Source organism: Elaeis guineensis, chromosome 14, assembly GCF_000442705.2.
Source record: "Elaeis guineensis isolate ETL-2024a chromosome 14, EG11, whole genome shotgun sequence".
NCBI lineage: Eukaryota > Viridiplantae > Streptophyta > Magnoliopsida > Arecales > Arecaceae > Elaeis > Elaeis guineensis.
Window position 1 is genome coordinate 47291619 of NC_026006.2, and position 18333 is coordinate 47309951.

The window sequence follows — 18333 nt, forward strand, 5'->3', positions numbered from 1 at the left end:
CTTGACCAATGAAGATTTGCAAATCTTTGAAAAGTTTATCCAAGACAACTGCAAGAAGTTGCTGAAATGATTAATAAGAAAGCTGCTTGCGTCATGGACGCTCTTTATCCATCTTGAAGCGAATTTGTTGTTCATCTGATATATCTGGAAGAAAATAAAATAAAATGAGAAAAATGAATGAAAAATTCTAATGCAATTCCCTCCAGCTCTCACTTCACCTCCGATCTCAAAAGAATACTTGCGAGAATCATCAATTGGTACATGGTAGTTTTAAACTCGCATCCAGATTCCTTCAATGAGAACAAGAAGATGAGGGAACATAAATAATTGCACTCACTAATTTCTATTTCATTTGTGGGGAAGAGAGAGAGAGGGATGGGATTGTACCTGGAATGACATTAAAAAGTAGATGGTCTTCTAAAGCAAGAAAAGGAAGGAAACAATGTGCTGAAGTTGCTCCTCGTCTCAGATACTATTTCTATATTGGGGATGCGTGAGACCAGGTACCAATACGGTCCTCCTCTCCTGTACTGTTTCTCTAGGATGGGGCATTCTCCGACGAACAGATGTTGAAGGTCGGGGAGTTGTTGTCGGAGACCTTCCGGAAGTGATGATAGCTGAGGGCATCGACGAATAGACAGATACTGAAGTGCCGTGAGGCCCTGCATCCCTTCCGCCAGATATGACAAATTGCTGCAATCGCTGATATCCAGAGATTTGAGTGCGGTGAGCTGCCCAAACCCTTGCGGCAAACATGTCAGCCTAGGAAGAAACGTGAGATCCAGATCCTGAAGTGCCGTGAGGCCTTGCATCCCTTCCGGCAGAGATGACAAATTGCTGCAATTGTCGATGTCCAGAGACTTTAGTGCGGTGAGCTGCCCAAACCCTTGCGGCAAGCATGTCAGCCCGAAAAGATTCCAGAGACATAAACTTGTGAGTACGTTGAGGTGTGTGAGCTCTAACGGCAGAGACGTCAGGCTTGAACAATCACAAATGCTCAAGTTGTCGAGAGCGGTGGCATGTCGCAGGCCTTCCATCATGGCCATTTTGGGGCAGCCGTTAACCCGCAAAGATCTGAGGGAAGCAGGCAACTTGGGCAATTCCAGCAGACCATTGCAATATCCAATTGTCAGCTCTTCCAGGTTTGGTAGGAGCTCTCCATCCCCTGATGATGACGAGGATAATGGGCCCAACAAGTTATTGCAATACCGGATGGTTAATGTCTTCAGTGAGTTCAAGCCATGGAATTCCTCCTCCGGCCAGTAGACTAGATCATCACAATATTGGATTCTCAAAGATCGGAGAGAAGTTAGGTTCTTCCAAAGCCCCAAAGGTGACGATGCCTGCTGCGATGATGAAAACAACCAATTGCATCTTGTAAATTCCAAACGATGCAGGGATGAGCTCAGCACTTTCGTCTTCTCCTCCTTCAGCAATGGCGCCAGATCATCAGATGCCGTGATAGTTAAATTTTCAAGAAATCTAAAATCCCTGAAAGATATTTCTTTTTGAGCAAGAGGAGGCGACTCTGTACCATTGCTCGTTTTATTGAGTTCGATGTCAAGGGAAGATAGTGTGGTCAGACGACCAACCCAGCCCAACTGCTTATTAGTTCCTTTCATTTCTAAACTTTTGAGAGATGGTAGCTCTGGTATGGTCACCAAATTTGGGCAATTAATGATCTTAAGCTCAGCAAGGTGAGGCAAAACCAGCATGACCTGTGCAGTTTTTTCATCCTTTGACCACTCCTTCAAGCTCTGCATTGTGTGCAACACCAGTCTCTGCAGTTTGGGGAATGCTTGCACTGCACCATTACTTGCATTGCCGTAGATGGTGCTGTTGCAAATGTGCTTGAGGCTATCCATCTTAAACAAGTAGAGAAATTTAAGTAAGGGTAGCTGCCATAAAGGGGGGAGATGTTCGCAACCTGTGCAAACTCCAAGATGGATTTCAACTAATTGCCGCAACATAAAGTCCATCATCCACTTTGGAAATCTGTCTCCCCCATAGCGCCATATTGCCAGCAGCTTTAAGCCAACAGAAGGTCTAAGGGCTTCCAACACCTCTTCAGCATTTTTGGCTGGCAAAACATCTTTACAATTATAAAGGCCATTTTTGCCGTAACAATGAGGGACATCCCATGTAATCATATCCCAGCATAATATTAATGAGCGAAGGTTATGTTTGGAACTGAGATTAGCATATTTAGCATCTGCTGCATCCCTCACATTCCCCAGGTCATACAGCTCTAGAAAGCCACCGAGATCTAAGCTATTCAACTCACCTATACGCCTTCCATCATCATTGCCAACAATGTATTTCGTCAATGTTCGCAGACTGCTTAATTGCCCTATACCTGCTGGCAGGTGCTTGAGACGATGACAGCTGTCAATGTAGAGATGCCTCAGGCTACTCATATTTCTCATGTCTTCAGGCAGCTTACGTAGTTTCCAGCAATTAGAGAGTTTCAGAGTTTGTAGATTGAAAAGGGTACTGGTGGCATCAGGTAATGCTTCTATACGAGTGCGAGAGAGGTCCAGGTATCTCAAGTGTTTCAGAAATCTAATTGAAATAGGCAATCGTCTGATATTATAACCATGTAAACCCAATGCTCTCAATGACCTAGGCTTTGATGAATCCGCTGTCACTGTTGCCTGGCACACGAGAGTGCGAATATTTGGATAATTATTCAAGGGGATCTTATGAATGTTAGACTGGAAATACTGAAATGAACCCAAGTGACGGGTTTTCCTAGATGCAGCTTCCAACATGGCAGGGTCCACCATGCTAAGGCATTCATTCCCCATAATGGATTGTGCCAGGTCATGCATGAGGTCATGCATCTTGCATGTTGTTATGCAATAAGGTTGATGCCTGCCCTCGTAACCATCGTCCTCGGTTACTTCCTTGATATCCTGAAAAAACGATCTCGAAGCCAACTCATTAAAAATCTCATGACCCTTGACCTCCAACTCCTTACTTCCACCAGATGGAATGAATCCATTGGCCATCCATAGTTGAATCAACAGATCCTTTTGCATCTGATAATCCTTTGGAAATATGGCACAAAAAGCAAAGCATTGTTTTAAATGGGAAGGCAAATGACTGTAGCTCAACCTTAGTGCTGGTAAGATCCCATCTTCACCAACCTGCATGTCCCAAATCTTGCTATTCCTCACGGACAACCATTCACTTTTCTGACTCTTGGACTGCATTAAGCTCCCCAATGTCTTCACTGCTAGTGGCAACCCACCGCATTTCTTGACAATCTCTTTGCCAATGCTTTCCAGATGTTGAGGCGGATTTGCTCTCTTCGTAAACAATTCCCAAGAATCATTCTCACTCAAAAAGTCCAAACGATAAGCTTCACGTGCGCCCATTATCCGTGATACCTGTTCACTTCGTGCAGTCACAATGATCCTACTCCCTTCTCCACCAGTTCCAAGTAAAGCTTTCAACTCATCCCACTTTACCTGATCCTCGTTCCAAACATCATCTAATACAAGTAAGTACCTTTTCCCACCTATAACTTCTCGAAGTCCCAGTTGTAACGATTCCATGTTAGATTCCTGACCCTCAGTCCCTCTGCCTGAAGCCATTTTTACTTTAGACAACTCCATGTTTGATTCCTGACACTGGGTCGCTCTAGCTGAAGCTATTATTGCTTTAACAAGCTTTGCAACATCGAACTCATCCGACGCACAGACCCATACGAGCGGCTGGAAATGCTTCTTCACATCCTCATCTTTGTAAATCAATTTGGCAAGTGTGGTCTTACCCAGCCCCCCCATGCCAACTATGGGAAAGACTGCAACATTGTGGTTGGTATCATGATCCAGTAACAACTTCACTATTTTTTCTTTTTCTTTCTCCCTACCAACGACATCTGACTCAACAACATAGGAATGGGTTTGGGGCTTATTTTGTGGTTGTGTTTTGACCTTGAAATGAAATATATTTCTCTCATTTGCGATCTCTTCTATTTTCTCAACAATATCTTTCAAATTTTTCCCCATCTTAAAACGAAACGAAACGGGATTATGAAAGGAAAAGAAGCTGCGCACCTTTTTCCTCATGTCGACCTGAATCTCCACCTTCCGCCGCATTGCTTCTAGTTTGAATTCATCCAGTATGTCGTCTGCTTCGTAGGCTGCATTCTTCAGTCCTGCCAACCAGCTCTTCACACCCGCTTCCTTGATTTGCCGCTGCTCTGCATCTCCAACTACGTCTTGGATTGCTAACAGCATTCTTTCCAGCTTCTCCAGCTTCTCTTCGATGCCCCATATCACTGTAAATTGTTGGAGAAGATGGTCGGCTGCCTTCTCCATCACCATCTGTAGAAACGGTGAGAGAAGTACCTCAGCCATTACTCCCGACTGCAAAGGTCTCTCCAATTGATTTGTAAGAAGGGTTGATGAATCGCAAACAAATTGATTCAGCGGAAATGCTCTCCCCCTTTCCACCAGACCTGTAGGTGCTCTGAACCTTCCTTTATTGGGGTTGTGCTGCGGTACTTTTTTAATATATTTTATAAAAGATGGAAATACATCCGGGCCATTGTTTAGGTAAGGCTACTTAAAATATTTTGATTCCGACAAGTTACCAACCGGTGACCCATGATTTTTTTTTTTTTTTTTGAATACAAATTCTCACCGTCCATCGCGTGATGGACAGTGCACGTGGATGTACATTTATGACGTGTGGCCATGCGCAGCCGTCCATCGCATGATGGACGGAGCGTGCTGTGCACCGCACAGTGCGGTGCACAGTAGAAGATCCACGCGGTTTTTTTTAGCACAAACCCCCTTCTCTGTTCCCTCGGTGCCCCACCTCTCTTCGTCGCCCCCTTCCCCTCACCCATAGCATCTCCTATCGACGGCCTTTTCATGACGGCAACCTCCTTGTGCCAGCAGTGTCGCCGCCTCCTGCTGTATTCGAGTATCTCCAACCTCTGAGACTTCGCTCGCTGCATCTCCATACCTATGGCCTCCTTGTGACAGTAGCATCACCGCCCCCTCCTCTCGTCGGCTGCCTTCTCCTAACGCAGGCAGACATTGCCCCTTCGTCCCATCCTCCCAGCGTTGCCCCCTTCACCCCCTCCTCTCACCGACTGCCCCCTCCTGACGTGGGCAAGCATTGCCCCTTCGGCCCCTCCTCCCAGCACCACCCCCTCTTCTCGCCGACTAGCCCCCACTGGCGCAGGTAGGTGTGACCCCTCTCATTCGGTGCCCCCCTCCCTTTGCTGCCCCCCTCCTCTCGCCTGGTGTGTTCGGGTGTCTTCTTGCGCTGGCCAACATTGCAGTAGTTCTCCTTCCAGTTTCTTCTACCCCCTTCAGCAAGAGAACTATCTGGTAAGCTAGATTAATGATTAATCATAGTGAACTCAGCAATTTGAAAGTTAGTGGTGCAAGAATGTTATTTTTTTTAATTGACGCAGGTGCTGTTCAAATCTTTACCACCGAAGGTCTTTCAAGATTTCTATATTGCTCTTGGGATGTGACGATAGCTATTTTAATTGAGAGACTGCTCAAGTATACTTACTAATTTGATTTATGATTTTATAAATTATTTACTGTAATATATTTTTAAATCTTTGGCTATGCATAATTTATTATTTGAAGAAGATTTTGTTATTAAATTTATACTATTATATATGTTTTGTGATTTTTTTTGTCATTCAATATAGGTAAATTTACAATATCAATTTATAGAAAGCCATTTTGCATTGAAAAGTAAGATGCCTATTGATGAAGTCAACAAAGATTTAATCTCAAATTTTTAAGTTCCTATGTTGAAGATGATCTCGATGGAGATCATGTTACTCCTCATAATTTGAAGTGGTGACAAATGTGAAGTTAGCTGTTTTCCTTGATCTCATGGCTTAGATTTTTTGCTGACATGGTTCAATAGTTGTGGATGCCGCATTTACAATCCAAGTTTTAGATGCAGCAGCATCTTCTTTGCTGCATAATGTTTGATTGTAGGTAAAAGAAATATGAGCAATGAGGTTTCTTTATGCCTAGATTATGAGAAGATTATATTTTGCCCAACCCTATCAAATGCTCACGGTCAGCTCCTTTTGATGTCTAGACAAAAATTGTCCTTTTGATGCTCACGGTCAGCTCCTCTTGATATCAAATGCTCACGGTCAGCTGAGCGGGTTGTGAGATGCGAGCATCTTACGGAGATGCCCAGATTTGGTGCTTGATGTTATGTTCTAAGAAAGCTTTGAGCTTCGCGTCGATTGCTTGATCGATATTTAATTGTTATGTAATAAATAATTTTTGTATAACAAATTTGATTAACTTTTTGAGCTTGACGATTGTGCTACTGTCACGAGAGGCCTCATGATAGGCCTACAGTGTTGCAATGGTGTTTATGCATGTTTTATTGGTTGCCAACAGAAAACAATATTGCTGTCCTGGGGTATTTCTGACTGAGTTGTGTGAGGTATTTTCTTGCTGAGTTGTCTTCCTATTTTTGTCTTTGTTCATGAAGATTTAAAACTAAAGCAATACTGGTTACATTAATGTGATTCTTTTATTTATGATTCCTAGATGATTTGTTCTTATTCAGTTTCAAATAGTCAATTTGTGTTCATTATCTTATCAAATAACTTCAGGTTCGATCTCCCTATTTGGAGATAAATTTTCTAGTATGCATGGGTAGAAGGGTGTGGTTGGTTTCTTGGAGTCTCAAAAAAATTTTCCATTCACCTGTCAAGGAATAGTTCCTGATATTGTGATAAATCCCCATGCTTTTCCTACAAGGCAAACTCCTGGTCAGCTGCTTGAGGCTGCTTTGGGTAAAGGAATTGCCTGTAGAGGTTCAGTGAGATATGCTACACCATTTACCACTGCAAGTCAGAGTACCTAACCTTGAAAACTATTGTTTCTGTTTCTTGACCATCCTTGTTGCTGTCATTAAGCAACGGCTGCATGTATTAAATACATTGCCAAGTATAATATTTATGAAATACACTATGATCCAATACACTGGTAATTTAACATAGGGTGTGGCCAGATCGATGTCAGACATATGCTATGATCCATGCTCTCTCTTGCACTTCCTCTGCTCAAAGTAGAAACAAAATATAAAATAAATAAGAGATAAGCATAACCAAATCTACATCATATTTGTTGGTAGAGCTATTAACAGAGCATGCCAAATACAGATGGTTAAAACCATCATCCAACAAATTCCAAAAGCCATTTCATCAAATAGTAGCATGGTAGGTAGCATACGCAAACTGAACCTATGCTCTCCACTAGAGGTTGTAGATTATACATACATATCTTTACTATCCACGCAGAATGTATAAAAGTAAAATTAAGATTAGCAACATGGACAACAAAATGAGGCATGCATTGCATCCACAACAAGCAATAACCATCCACTTCGCATAAAGTTGGTTGTGTTTGTTTCGATCTTGTTGTATCATGCCATTGGACCGACTAATCTTTGGACCACGATAGTCATCCAACCAAACAAAACTTCCTGGATGGTCCTGCAAGAATTACAATCATCGCATGAGTAATGGTCCATGAATTTAAAACACTTTTCGCAAGAAAAAAAAATTAAGTACTTACTTTCCAATCAGGACAACAATAAAAGTAACGTCCATAAATTGCTTGCTTTTTTGAAATATAAAGCTTCATCCTACCACTTCCACATGAACAATGAGGCCCTTGATTTTCCATTTTCTATAATCAACCTATAATAGAGATAAAAGTTATGGTATAAGTATGTAGAAAAATTGAAGAAAGAAAGAAGATTAGATATCCAACTTCTTTTATGGGACTAACATGCTTTTAAAGCAATAAAGCAGTGCTTCCCAGTCACCTGGCATGACATCAAAATGTCAAGGTCTCTTACGGTATCCAAGATCTCAACCTCCGTGAATAAGAGAGGCCAAAATCATCTTGCATGAAACAAATATTTGAAAATAGCAACAAACAACTGAACCCAAATACAGTGACTACTGTTAATTTTCTTAGTCACAAAACATGAACTGTGCAATATAGATTAATAAAAAAGTAAAAATGACACGACAGACCATATGAAGTTCACACTGCCTTAAACTATGACTCAAAGTGCCTTAACTTGTAGTAAGCGTCTAGATAGGCAGCTGACCATCAGCAAGATGTGACGTTCTTTGGGTGCAAATGAGTGCCATGCTGTGCTTTGTGCTTTCCAAGCATCCTAAAGTGTGTCAACACTCAAGAAATCCTAACTATTGTAGTGGCAGGTAGCTCTGACAAAAAGGGAAATAAACTCATCCAAAAGGACAGCATTACCAACTTGAAGATGAATGCGGGTTAATCAGTTCAGAACCTTAATGCATATGTTACTATAGATATGATGCCTAGACCTTGCTTACGACACCATCCAGCATGCTGCAACCTGACTAAGGACGTAAAGCAGATGTCCACTATTCCCATTAACCTCTAGATGAGAATTGAATATCTAACAGATTCTAAGGCATTTCATCAAACAGTAGCAGAACATTAAGCAGGAAAAAAAAAAAACTATGAAGGCAAATCAAACATGTGCTCTAGCCATAGGTCCATCAGATCGACCCATCGTCCAGAGCTCCACCACTCCCACAATCAATCCACCAGCATGAGCTTGAGGACGAGGTAATCATGGTGTCCACGATGTAGATGATGCTCAAGTTGGCCCTATACTTGTAACGGTTGGCAAGTGTTAGGGCCCTATACTCATAAATGATTAAACAAGATATATGGAGGAGAGGAAGATGGCTCATCGTGAGGAGGATAGGGAGGGGGTTAGGGCACGCATGGAGATGACAAAGGGGCATTGGAGGTAGCGGGTGAGGGGATAGGTGCGACGACACCGCCAATGTGAGTGATGGAGATAGGGACGCTGAGAATGCCGCCGCCTGGAAGGCATGGGGATGCACTTATCAGGCGGAGGGGGACAGCAAGGTGGTTAGCGTACACATGAAGAAGGGAGGGGAGCACCTGGAGGGGGTTAGGGCACGCGTGAAGTATTCATAAAGGCATGGGCTGAAAATTGCGCTGGCCACTTTAGGCACCCCAACTTTTTCCATTGAGAAATTCTTTTTGCACCGCGGGCGGTGCAGCTCGGTGTGCACCGCCTACAGTGATCGGTTGGCGCACAGGCCCGAGCATCGACCCCACAAAAAACCTTTTTTTTCTCCAAATCCGTACACCGACCAATCATTGCAGGTGGTGCAGCTCCGCGATGCACAAAAAATTTCTCTTTTCCATTTAATTTCAAACTAAAAATGACCCAATTATGATTTGGGTTCAACCCATTGTAAGTTCAATAGAGATAAAAATAATTCAATCATGATTTAATTATAACTTGATTTGGATGACCTCAATATCGACTCGATCGCATCCCAGCACCGATGACTCCTATCCACTTAATTGGATTGCTAAACCTATCATGCAAATGTAGATGAAACTCGATCCCACTCCGGCACTAATAATGCCTATCTACTTGATCGGATAGTTAAACCCACAATGCGAATCTAGATCAAACTCGATCCCACCCCTACACTAATTGTGACAATTCATTTGATTAGACTGCTAAATCCATCATGTGAACCCAAATCAAGCTCGATGTCGGCATCAATGATACCTATGCATTTGATTGAATCGCATCCAATGCTAGAACTCAAGTCTAGGTCGATGCAAATCCGATCCTACTTGGGCACTCAAGTCAATCACCATTTCCCTCCGGTCTCCAGCCGATATCATGTTACCGATGATGTCGGCCCGATCTCAATCCGACCCTATGATACATACCCACTTGATCTGACCATTAAATCATTATGGAAATCGAGCCAACCATGTCATCAACTTGATCTGAAGCCAGTACCATAATAAGGACCCTCTAGTATCGATCGTTAAACCCATAAAGACTTTAAACACATGTCAATGATACCAATCCCCTCAGCCCGATCTGTCCGTTAAACCATGATGGCCTGGGAAAGTATATTTATAGAGCTGGTTTCATGGTGTCAAAACAGACTAATAGAGCAGCTGTCTTATATTTTGGCTTTTGAAAAAGAAGAATTTTAAATTTTGTTCTGAGGTTATTAAAATTCAAACATCTCCTCTGTCTCAATCTTTCACTCTCTTCAGAGCAGGGGCAAACATATATGTATGACCAACTGATAGAATTCTACTCCATCCCAACGTTGAAATCAGCAAGAGACTTGGCATTCATACGGAGTTGAACAGAATATGTAGATTTGTGCAAGATGTGACAAAGGAATAGCCAAAAGTTGGCACAAATGCGACTAAATCTGTAAAATAGAGACAAAAACAGGTTGGTATCTGTACAAAAAACCAACCTGTGAACAAAAGATCCATCATCTGTATTGCAACGCACAAACGAAGAGTAACTGAATACAATTCCCAAACACAGAAAAGTTATACAGCAAATCACCTTCAACCTATTAACCAAAACAGCCAACTTTCCAAAATAGGGTCCAGCAGCAGAAATGAAAATGATAGATGTAGATGAAAACCACCCTCTGGACATAAAGGAGATGTTTGGTTCGTAACCAAGATCGAAATGGAAATGAGAATTGGAATGGCTTGGAATCGGAATCGGAATGGCTTGGAATCTTCTGAAGCATTTGGTTCGTGATCGAAATCGGAATCGAAATCAAAATCGGAATGAAAATTTGAATCTATAGAGGAGAGTAGGGATTGAGTTCTATATAAATTGAGCTATTCCTATTCCATCCTGAAATCGGAATCGAAATGAAACTCCTCCCAACCAAATAGTTGGAATGGGAGTCATCCATGCCGATTCCGATTCCAGACCCCCACTTCCTCAACCAAACACCCCCAAAATTCTTTAAGCATCTGAAGTAGTTAAAAGCAGCTATTCCTGTAAACATGAGAAACAATAACTGCCTGCAGCCTATTCCTCCATTCCCTCAGATCCGACATCATAGGGTGAGAAGAAAATGTGCCGGATGAATTATTGGCCAACCATTTAATCACTGTACATGAATCCCCCTCCACTTGAAGGTGAGTGACATTTAGGTCCAGCAATGCTGTCCTCGTTCCCAACCAGGCCGCAGACATCTCAGCAAAGGGAACTGATGAGGGCGACAATTGCCTGCCACCAGCTTGCACCAGCCTACCCCAGCTATCATGTATTATGGTGCTTGTTACTAAAAGAATTAATTACATACTTGTCAGAATGGATGTCCCAAACCTGTTCCATCCCAATAGGCCATGTACACCAATGTAAAAACACCACATGCAGACCTACACCAAGCAAGAAAACAATGAATCAGAAGCTGCTATGTATACATAGATATATAAGATATATTTAACACAGACCTATCCATCATACTGCTTTGGGATAGAATCAATCATGTCAATAGGCCACGATGTAATATTCAGATCAACCCAGTGTACCGCCAAATCTGCCAAACCCAGTGTACTACCACATCATATCCACTTGATTGGGTTTGTGCTTTTGACTTAATATTTCCTCTCCTTTATCACTTAATCCTACTATACAATGCAAAACCCAGTGTACCACCACATCATATGCACTATTTAATTACAATGGCCCATCATCTCGGAGAGCACGTTAAATCTGTTGCTAAATCAATATCTTGCATCGAGCTTGCACCTTGCATGAAACTCATTTCCTACATAGTTCATAAATAAAGATTAATTCAGATGTACCACACTGTATATATGATGATAATGCAATCAAGATGCTGTATATATGATGTATATGAATTGAAAGTTAAGATTAATCATACATGCAGACTATAAGAAAAAAAACACAATAGAGTATAGTGCAATGGTTTGATGTGCCCTGCTGGATGGTTGTGAATATTGGATACGAGTTGTGCTCATCCTGTAGGTTAGTAAAAGAGAAAGCTGAGATAGAAATGATCACAGAAAATTATTTGATAGTATTTTTTTCAGTACTTGAGTTTATTATGACAATAATAAAGAAAGTGCCATATTACCAGCCATGGTTTCAGACATGGGGGATGGAAGAGATGCTTGCAAGGTTGCTCCTATAGTTTGTCATCTATTACAAAGTTCTACCAGCAAGCAGCACAATGTGTTTCTGTGCCCAAACTAGCAATGACTTCCTCAGTCATATTAATAATTGGCAGATTAGCAACAACTTCTTTTGAGGCAGGTGGTGGTCGCTGCAGCCCAGCACCAGTTTCCTAAAAATATGAGGGATGTATAGGTTAATAGTCACCTTAAGAAATGAAATTAAATCTCATTTAGGCACATCGACTGCTGCTAAAACCTACATTTTTTCTCCTGATTTTAACATATTTGCTGGACTGATTCTGTGAACACATAAGAGACATAGACTAATGAGCCTTTTTTCAGAATATGAATTCCCCAACTGATCCCTAGAATTTTCTGCTCTTGAAAGACCTAGAAACTAAATTGTAATCATCCAAAGAGGATGCTTTTACTGGTACACTGTAAGCATTCTATACCCTAATCTTAGTCTTATAAGAAATTATATATAACTAAAAGAAACATGTGGTGTTACAATGACATGTTTGACCTGATGCTTGGTCTGCTAACTTGCATGGGTGCTTTGAGGATGTTTTTTGGGTTAAAACTAGAAATGGAATGTAATGTTTCAGCTTATGGTTGTTTATGATGGGATGTCAGTTTGGTATTATAGATGCTTTACTGCTGCTGTATTTTTTTGGCCCCGCCACCATGGTTAAACAGTTGATCAAAAAATTGATTGTTTGGTTTGCCGCTTGTTGGCTTGTTATTTATGCTGTACAATGGATCAGTCTCTTGATTAGAAATGCTGCCTAATTGGTAGATTAGAAATGCTGTCTAATTGTTAGTAGCTATCTAATTGGTAGATAATGTAATTTAAGTGCATGACAGACATGGGGATGTTGTTGCTATCTAATTGGTAGATTGTGATCATGGCATGAAGCAAATTTAGCTGGTGGTAGTTCCAGTTCTCATTCAGTGTGATGAATTAGCAGTTTCATTCAGTGTGATGAAAGGTAGCTGACCACAAGCAGAGTACCGTAGCACAACCCAAAAATATTTCATTAAAAAATGTTTTAATTCAAATGACTATGTTTGGCCATGCATTGACATTAAAACAATTTCATAACAGACAACTTACCATTTGATGGAAGAACTGGGGGAAAATGATGGTTGAAGTCTGGCTTGGAATTTCGTCAAACAGATGGTCCGCGGAAATCAGTAGAGGGTATTCTTTGCATGATCGGTCAATTGGAACAGTGATCAAATGGGGAAAAGACGACATCCGGTGGAGAAGATCAATACATCAACAAACGCATGAACCAACGACATCATGCCTACCACCGCACACCGCCGGAGACAACCGGTACCACCTCTGAGACCGTTGATTCTCAATCTAATGGTCAGAACTTTTTGTAAAGAAAAATGACAATATGGACTTTATAGCACCATAGCAAAACCCTTGGAAATAGATGGGTAGGAAAAAAAAAATCGGAGAACTACACCATTGTTGAAACAGGATTTCTAATGTAATTTAAAAAATTAAAAAAATTAATAAAATATTATTTTAAAAAAATTATAAATAACTTACTGAATAATAAAAATTAAAAATGATCAAATGTAAAAGCATATTGAATACCACCCTAAAAAGTATTTTTGTTCCTTATGCAGAAAAATTTGAGAAAATCATCCCAAGATATGATCAGAATTCTCCATCTGTGAACACGACTGTGAAGGAGATTGATAGAGATCCTTTCAGTATCCAAAAAAATAATTATAAAAAAAATTATTTGAAGAAAATAAATGAGAAGAGAAAGAAAGAGAGGCTTAGATAGGATGTATAAAATCAGATCTTAAGATAGTCCTTTTATAACCATCCATTATGGTTATTTATGACCGTTTGAGTTTTTATTGATCTATCAGGATCTTTAATAAAGAGCTCAACGGTCAGAATCTTTAATAAGAAGTCTAATTATAAATGAGATTAAATACACATGATCGTTTGAGTTTTTACCGACCCATTAAGACTTAAATTAAGAGTCCGATAATCAAAAATTAAAATCATAACAATGAAGAGATTAAAATATTTAAGTGGTAAAACTAAAAAATAATGTTAAAATATTTGGAGGTAAATTTTAAAAAAAATTTATATTTTTTTGGATTTTCTTCAATAATAATTTTAAAGTATTTTTTAATATTTTTTTTTAATTCAGAATTGACGACACCAAGTGGATTTGTAGATTTTTTTTTTATTTTAAGAGAGCCTTCGTGTAAATGTCTGTAATTTGATCCTCGACATCGTAGTGCATTAAATAGATTTCTGCTTTGTCTGCGAGTTTCCGAATGAAGTCATGGTGAATCTCTATATGTATCCTTCCATTAAAGACTAGATTTTTATAACGGCAGTTGTAGCATTGGAATAGAACATCTCGGTAGCCGATTCTTGCCAACCAGCTTCTTACAGGCTTATAATCTGACGTACAGAGCGCTGCCAATAAATCACGAGCATATTTTAAAGTTGGTAATAATGTCGACTTGTTTAAAGTTGTTAATAGGAGGTTCCAGTTTCCTCCTACTTCTGTATAAAAAAAAAACAAAGAAAGAAAAAATGCAGCAACTTCGAACGAGGGAAAGAGGCTGGAAGTTAAAAAAATACAAGTTGAGAAGGATGGGGTTCAAGGTACAACTAAAATCAAGCAAGAAAGAAACGCGGCCTGTGGATAACCTTAAAAATAAGATCATGATAAGATTTGAACTCAGTGAAAGGTGAAGATTATCATTACTTAAATCTATCCCTTTAATGGGGGCTAGCATGGCGCCATATTTTAATCGAATTAGATAATATAAAAGTACCCTCAAACCAAAATGAATGAAAGATCCAGAAAAGAAAAAGTCATCAAAGGAAGACATCCTTTCCTACTTGATGTTGAAGGTTAACCAACCTTTCTCCATCCATGTGCCTAATAAAATATTAGATAAATTATATTAATAGTCCCTAAGCTAGGCCATTTTTTTTAATAGTTTTGAAATTATAAAAATCTGAATTTTAATCCTTCACTTTCTGAACCATTTTAATGTTGCCCCTAAAATAAATTCTGACCGTTTTCTCTCTCTGAAAGGCTGACGTAGCAACCACTGGTGTTGACGTGACAAAATTCAGTATATATGTGGTAAAATTCAGTATTTATATGGTATTAAAAGTAAAAAAAAAATTGCTACCCCTTCTCCCTTATGACCCTCCCCACTCCCCGCCCTTCTCCACTGTAGCCAACCCCCCACCCCGTGCCACCCTCCTTTCCTCCTGCGACTGTGCCACCGCCAACTGTCGCTGCAGCCCCCTCGACCACTCCCCACCCCATGCCATCCCCTTTCCTCCCGCGACCCCCCTTCCTTCTCACGACTGTGCCACCACCCTTCTTTGCTACAGCCCCCCTGCCATCCCTTTCCGCTGTAGCTCCCCCAGCCTATCCCCTCGACCCCACCTAGTTATGCTCCCGTGTGCCTCCACGATTGAAGATGAAGGCCCGAGGGCTGACAGTGGAAACTGCGGATGCACCTAAAGGTGACAGCTTCGGGACTGGAGGCGGCGACGGCGGTGAAGCATGCAGCCGGCGATGTAGAGGTAGAGGAGGATGACGGTCGCGACGTCGATAAAGAAGAAGAAAAGGGTCAGAGCCACCGCTGTGATGATAGTCTGGAGGGCGAAGAAGAGGATGCAGGCATCGCCCTTCGGCTTCACCGACGGTTGGTGTGGGTGCATCACGATGGAGGGAGGAGAATTGATCCTCCACACTTGGGCAGGGTAAAGTGTGGTCGGGGGGCACTAGCAGACAACCCACCAGCGCCGGAGAGGAGGGTCGGGTGGGTGGGGGTGCAGTCAGAGGGGGTGCGATTGGAGGAGGCGGGGGTGTGATCGGGCGGGCATGAAGGCAGGGGTGTGATCGAGCTGGCACGAAGGCGGGGGGGGTGCGGCTAGAGTGGTCGATTGGGAGGAAGGAGAAGAAAAAGAATAAAAAAATAAAAATAATAATAAACTATTATTTTTAATGCATCAGATTTATAAAAAATAAAATAATAATAAAATATTATTTTTTATTTCAGATCAGTATCAATGACTGTCATATAGGTATCGATGACTACCGCATAGAATTTTCGGTGTGAGAAAGGTGTCGGAAATGGACGAAGGGCAATATTAAAATGGTTCAGAAAATTTGGAGATTAAAATTTAAATTTTTATAATTTAAAAATATCAAAAAAATTTATTTTACGTGGAAATTAATTTTTATTATTTTTTTAAATTTCCTTTTGCTTCTTCTATCCTCTCCAAATTCCCATCGTCTCTCTTCCGTTGATCGAACACAACCGATCCCCCCACGAGACGTCGTCTGGTGGACCACTTTCATCGCCCATCTCGTCCGGCGCAGCCTTCTCCCCGATGCGGCCGCCGCTTTCTCTCGCATGCTTGCCACCGGCATCCAGCCCAACCATGTCACGCTCGTCACCCTCCTCTCCGCCTGCGCCGACTTCCTGTCGTCCCCCTACGCCCTACCTCTGGGCTGCGCCCTCCACGCCCACGTCCTCAAGAGCCGCCCCGCCCCCATCCGCGGCGGCGGCGATCACGAGCCGCCTGTCCTCGCCACTGCTCTCGTCGACATGTATGCTAAGTGCGGACGGGCGGCCATGGCCCGCGGAGTGTTCGAGCGAATGCCCATTAGGAACTTGGCTCTTGCAACACTATGATCGTCGGGTACATGAGGAATGGCGATGTTGATCAGGCTATCTCTATGTTTAACGAAATGCCAAACTGGGACAGGGTGTCTTGGACGGCAGTGATCCATGGTTTCATGGAATTTTGCTCATCGACTGTTTGAACGAATGCCTAACAGGACTGTGGTTTCATGGAATTCAATGATTGTTGGCTTTGCAATCAATGGGTGATGCAGGGAGGCTCTTGAGCACTTTGATATGATGCAGAGGGCAGGGTTTGAGCCCGATGATGTCAGTTTCATGGGTGTTTTTACTGCCTGCAGCCATGCAGGTTTGGTAGATGAAGGTTTCATGTACTATGATCTCATGAGGAAAGCTTATGACATTCCTATGAGGGTTGAGCACTATGGATGTGTGGTGGATCTGCTTGGCCGAGCTGGGCGGTTGGAGGAGGCAATGCACGTCGTGGAAGGTATGCAAATAAGGCCAAATGAGGTGTTTGGAAAATAAAAAAAATAAAAAATATTTAGAAAAAAAATAAAAATCAAAAAATATAATCAATTTAAGTGATGGGATGTATACTGCACACCGACAGTGGTTTTAAAAAGAGAAAAAAAGATGAAAGATGTTTCCATCAGAAGAAAAAAAGAAAAAAAGGAAAACAAATGAAAGACGCACGACTTTGTGAATTCATGGAAACTTCCCTTGGTGCTGTCACGATCATTTTTTAAAAATTCCAACCTATGCATTGAAAGGAATCGCAACAATAATTTCCCTTGAGGGACCAAACTCATAGGTTGATAATTTTTGATATATATCTATCTAATCCAACCCGTTTTTTTTTTTGGAGTACAAGTGGAGAGTTAGATTAGTCTAGTCCAAGAGCAGTCTAAAAAATCAAAAAATAAAATATCCTTTAGGGCTCACGTATAGTCGTGGCTCAGACGTCATCTTCAATCTTCGGTGTGCTCAGCAACAAAGGATGCCATCTAGTCTGTTGCACTGTTGGCCTTCCAAAACACACGCTGGTAGGATACTGCAGTGCACCTGCTAGTGGCCTTTCAGATGTCATTGAGGAGAGTGTGGGGCTCGCAATGCATGGTTCCCTCCTAGATCCAGCTGATAACCATCAGAGAATCCCTTTCAAGGATGATCTTTCGCGCCCAGCTCCTAGATCGCATAAATGATACCAGCCCACGCAGCACGAAGCTCCACACCAGGCACAGACGCCTCATAAAACTGTGAGCCCCCCATAGCTAGCATCCTGGAGTCTGTATCCCGAATGATAAATCTCGAGCCATCTCTGATGCTACCATCAAAGTTGACCTTAACAAATCTAAAGGGTGGGAGCTCCCAAGAAATGAACAAAGTCTTTCGAGATGCTGTAAGTGTAGCTAGGGAGCCCTAGAAACTCGGATCGGCTAAAGTCAGACCAGCAGAGTCAAAGTGGTTATACTTCGAAGCTAAGCAGCTAGCTCTCTCCAGAACGCGCTTAAGAGGCACAACCTTGGCATTAAAAATAAGGCTGTTCTGGGATAACTAGATCTGATAGGCAATGTATACCATCCGACAAGCTTTAAATGACCCCTCACTAGCACTCCATCGAATG

General features: G+C 41.7%; 1 protein-coding gene and 1 long non-coding RNA gene across 7 annotated transcripts; both read right to left on the reverse strand.

The window, feature by feature from the left end:
* LOC105033587 (putative disease resistance protein RGA4) lies at window positions 1-4486 on the reverse strand. Of its 4 annotated transcripts, XR_830009.4 has the most exons (3): window positions 388-4486; window positions 219-290; window positions 7-144 (listed from the first exon to the last, which is right to left on the reverse strand). XR_830009.4 is itself a non-coding variant. In XM_010908450.4 (2 exons), the coding sequence occupies exon 1, from the start codon at window positions 4365-4367 to the stop codon at window positions 399-401; it is 3969 nt and encodes a 1322-aa protein (XP_010906752.1). In that variant the 5' UTR covers window positions 4368-4486; the 3' UTR covers window positions 1-144; window positions 388-398. The 4 variants fall into 4 exon arrangements, 3 of the variants coding, with proteins under 3 accessions (XP_010906752.1, XP_073104776.1, XP_073104777.1); XM_010908450.4 differs by lacking the exon at window positions 219-290 and having other exon boundaries at window positions 1-144; XM_073248675.1 differs by having other exon boundaries at window positions 5-290.
* A 2630-nt stretch (window positions 4487-7116) lies between these two features.
* Window positions 7117-13433, reverse strand: LOC105033586 (uncharacterized). 3 transcript variants are annotated; one of them, XR_830008.4, is made up of 5 exons: window positions 13159-13433; window positions 11355-12211; window positions 7806-11279; window positions 7590-7714; window positions 7117-7507 (listed from the first exon to the last, which is right to left on the reverse strand). It is a non-coding gene; the product is annotated as an uncharacterized lncRNA (long non-coding RNA). The 3 variants fall into 3 exon arrangements; XR_012136864.1 differs by having other exon boundaries at window positions 11355-11671; window positions 13159-13421; XR_012136863.1 differs by lacking the exon at window positions 13159-13433 and having other exon boundaries at window positions 11355-11671; window positions 12002-12464.
* Window positions 13434-18333: the final 4900 nt, after the last annotated feature.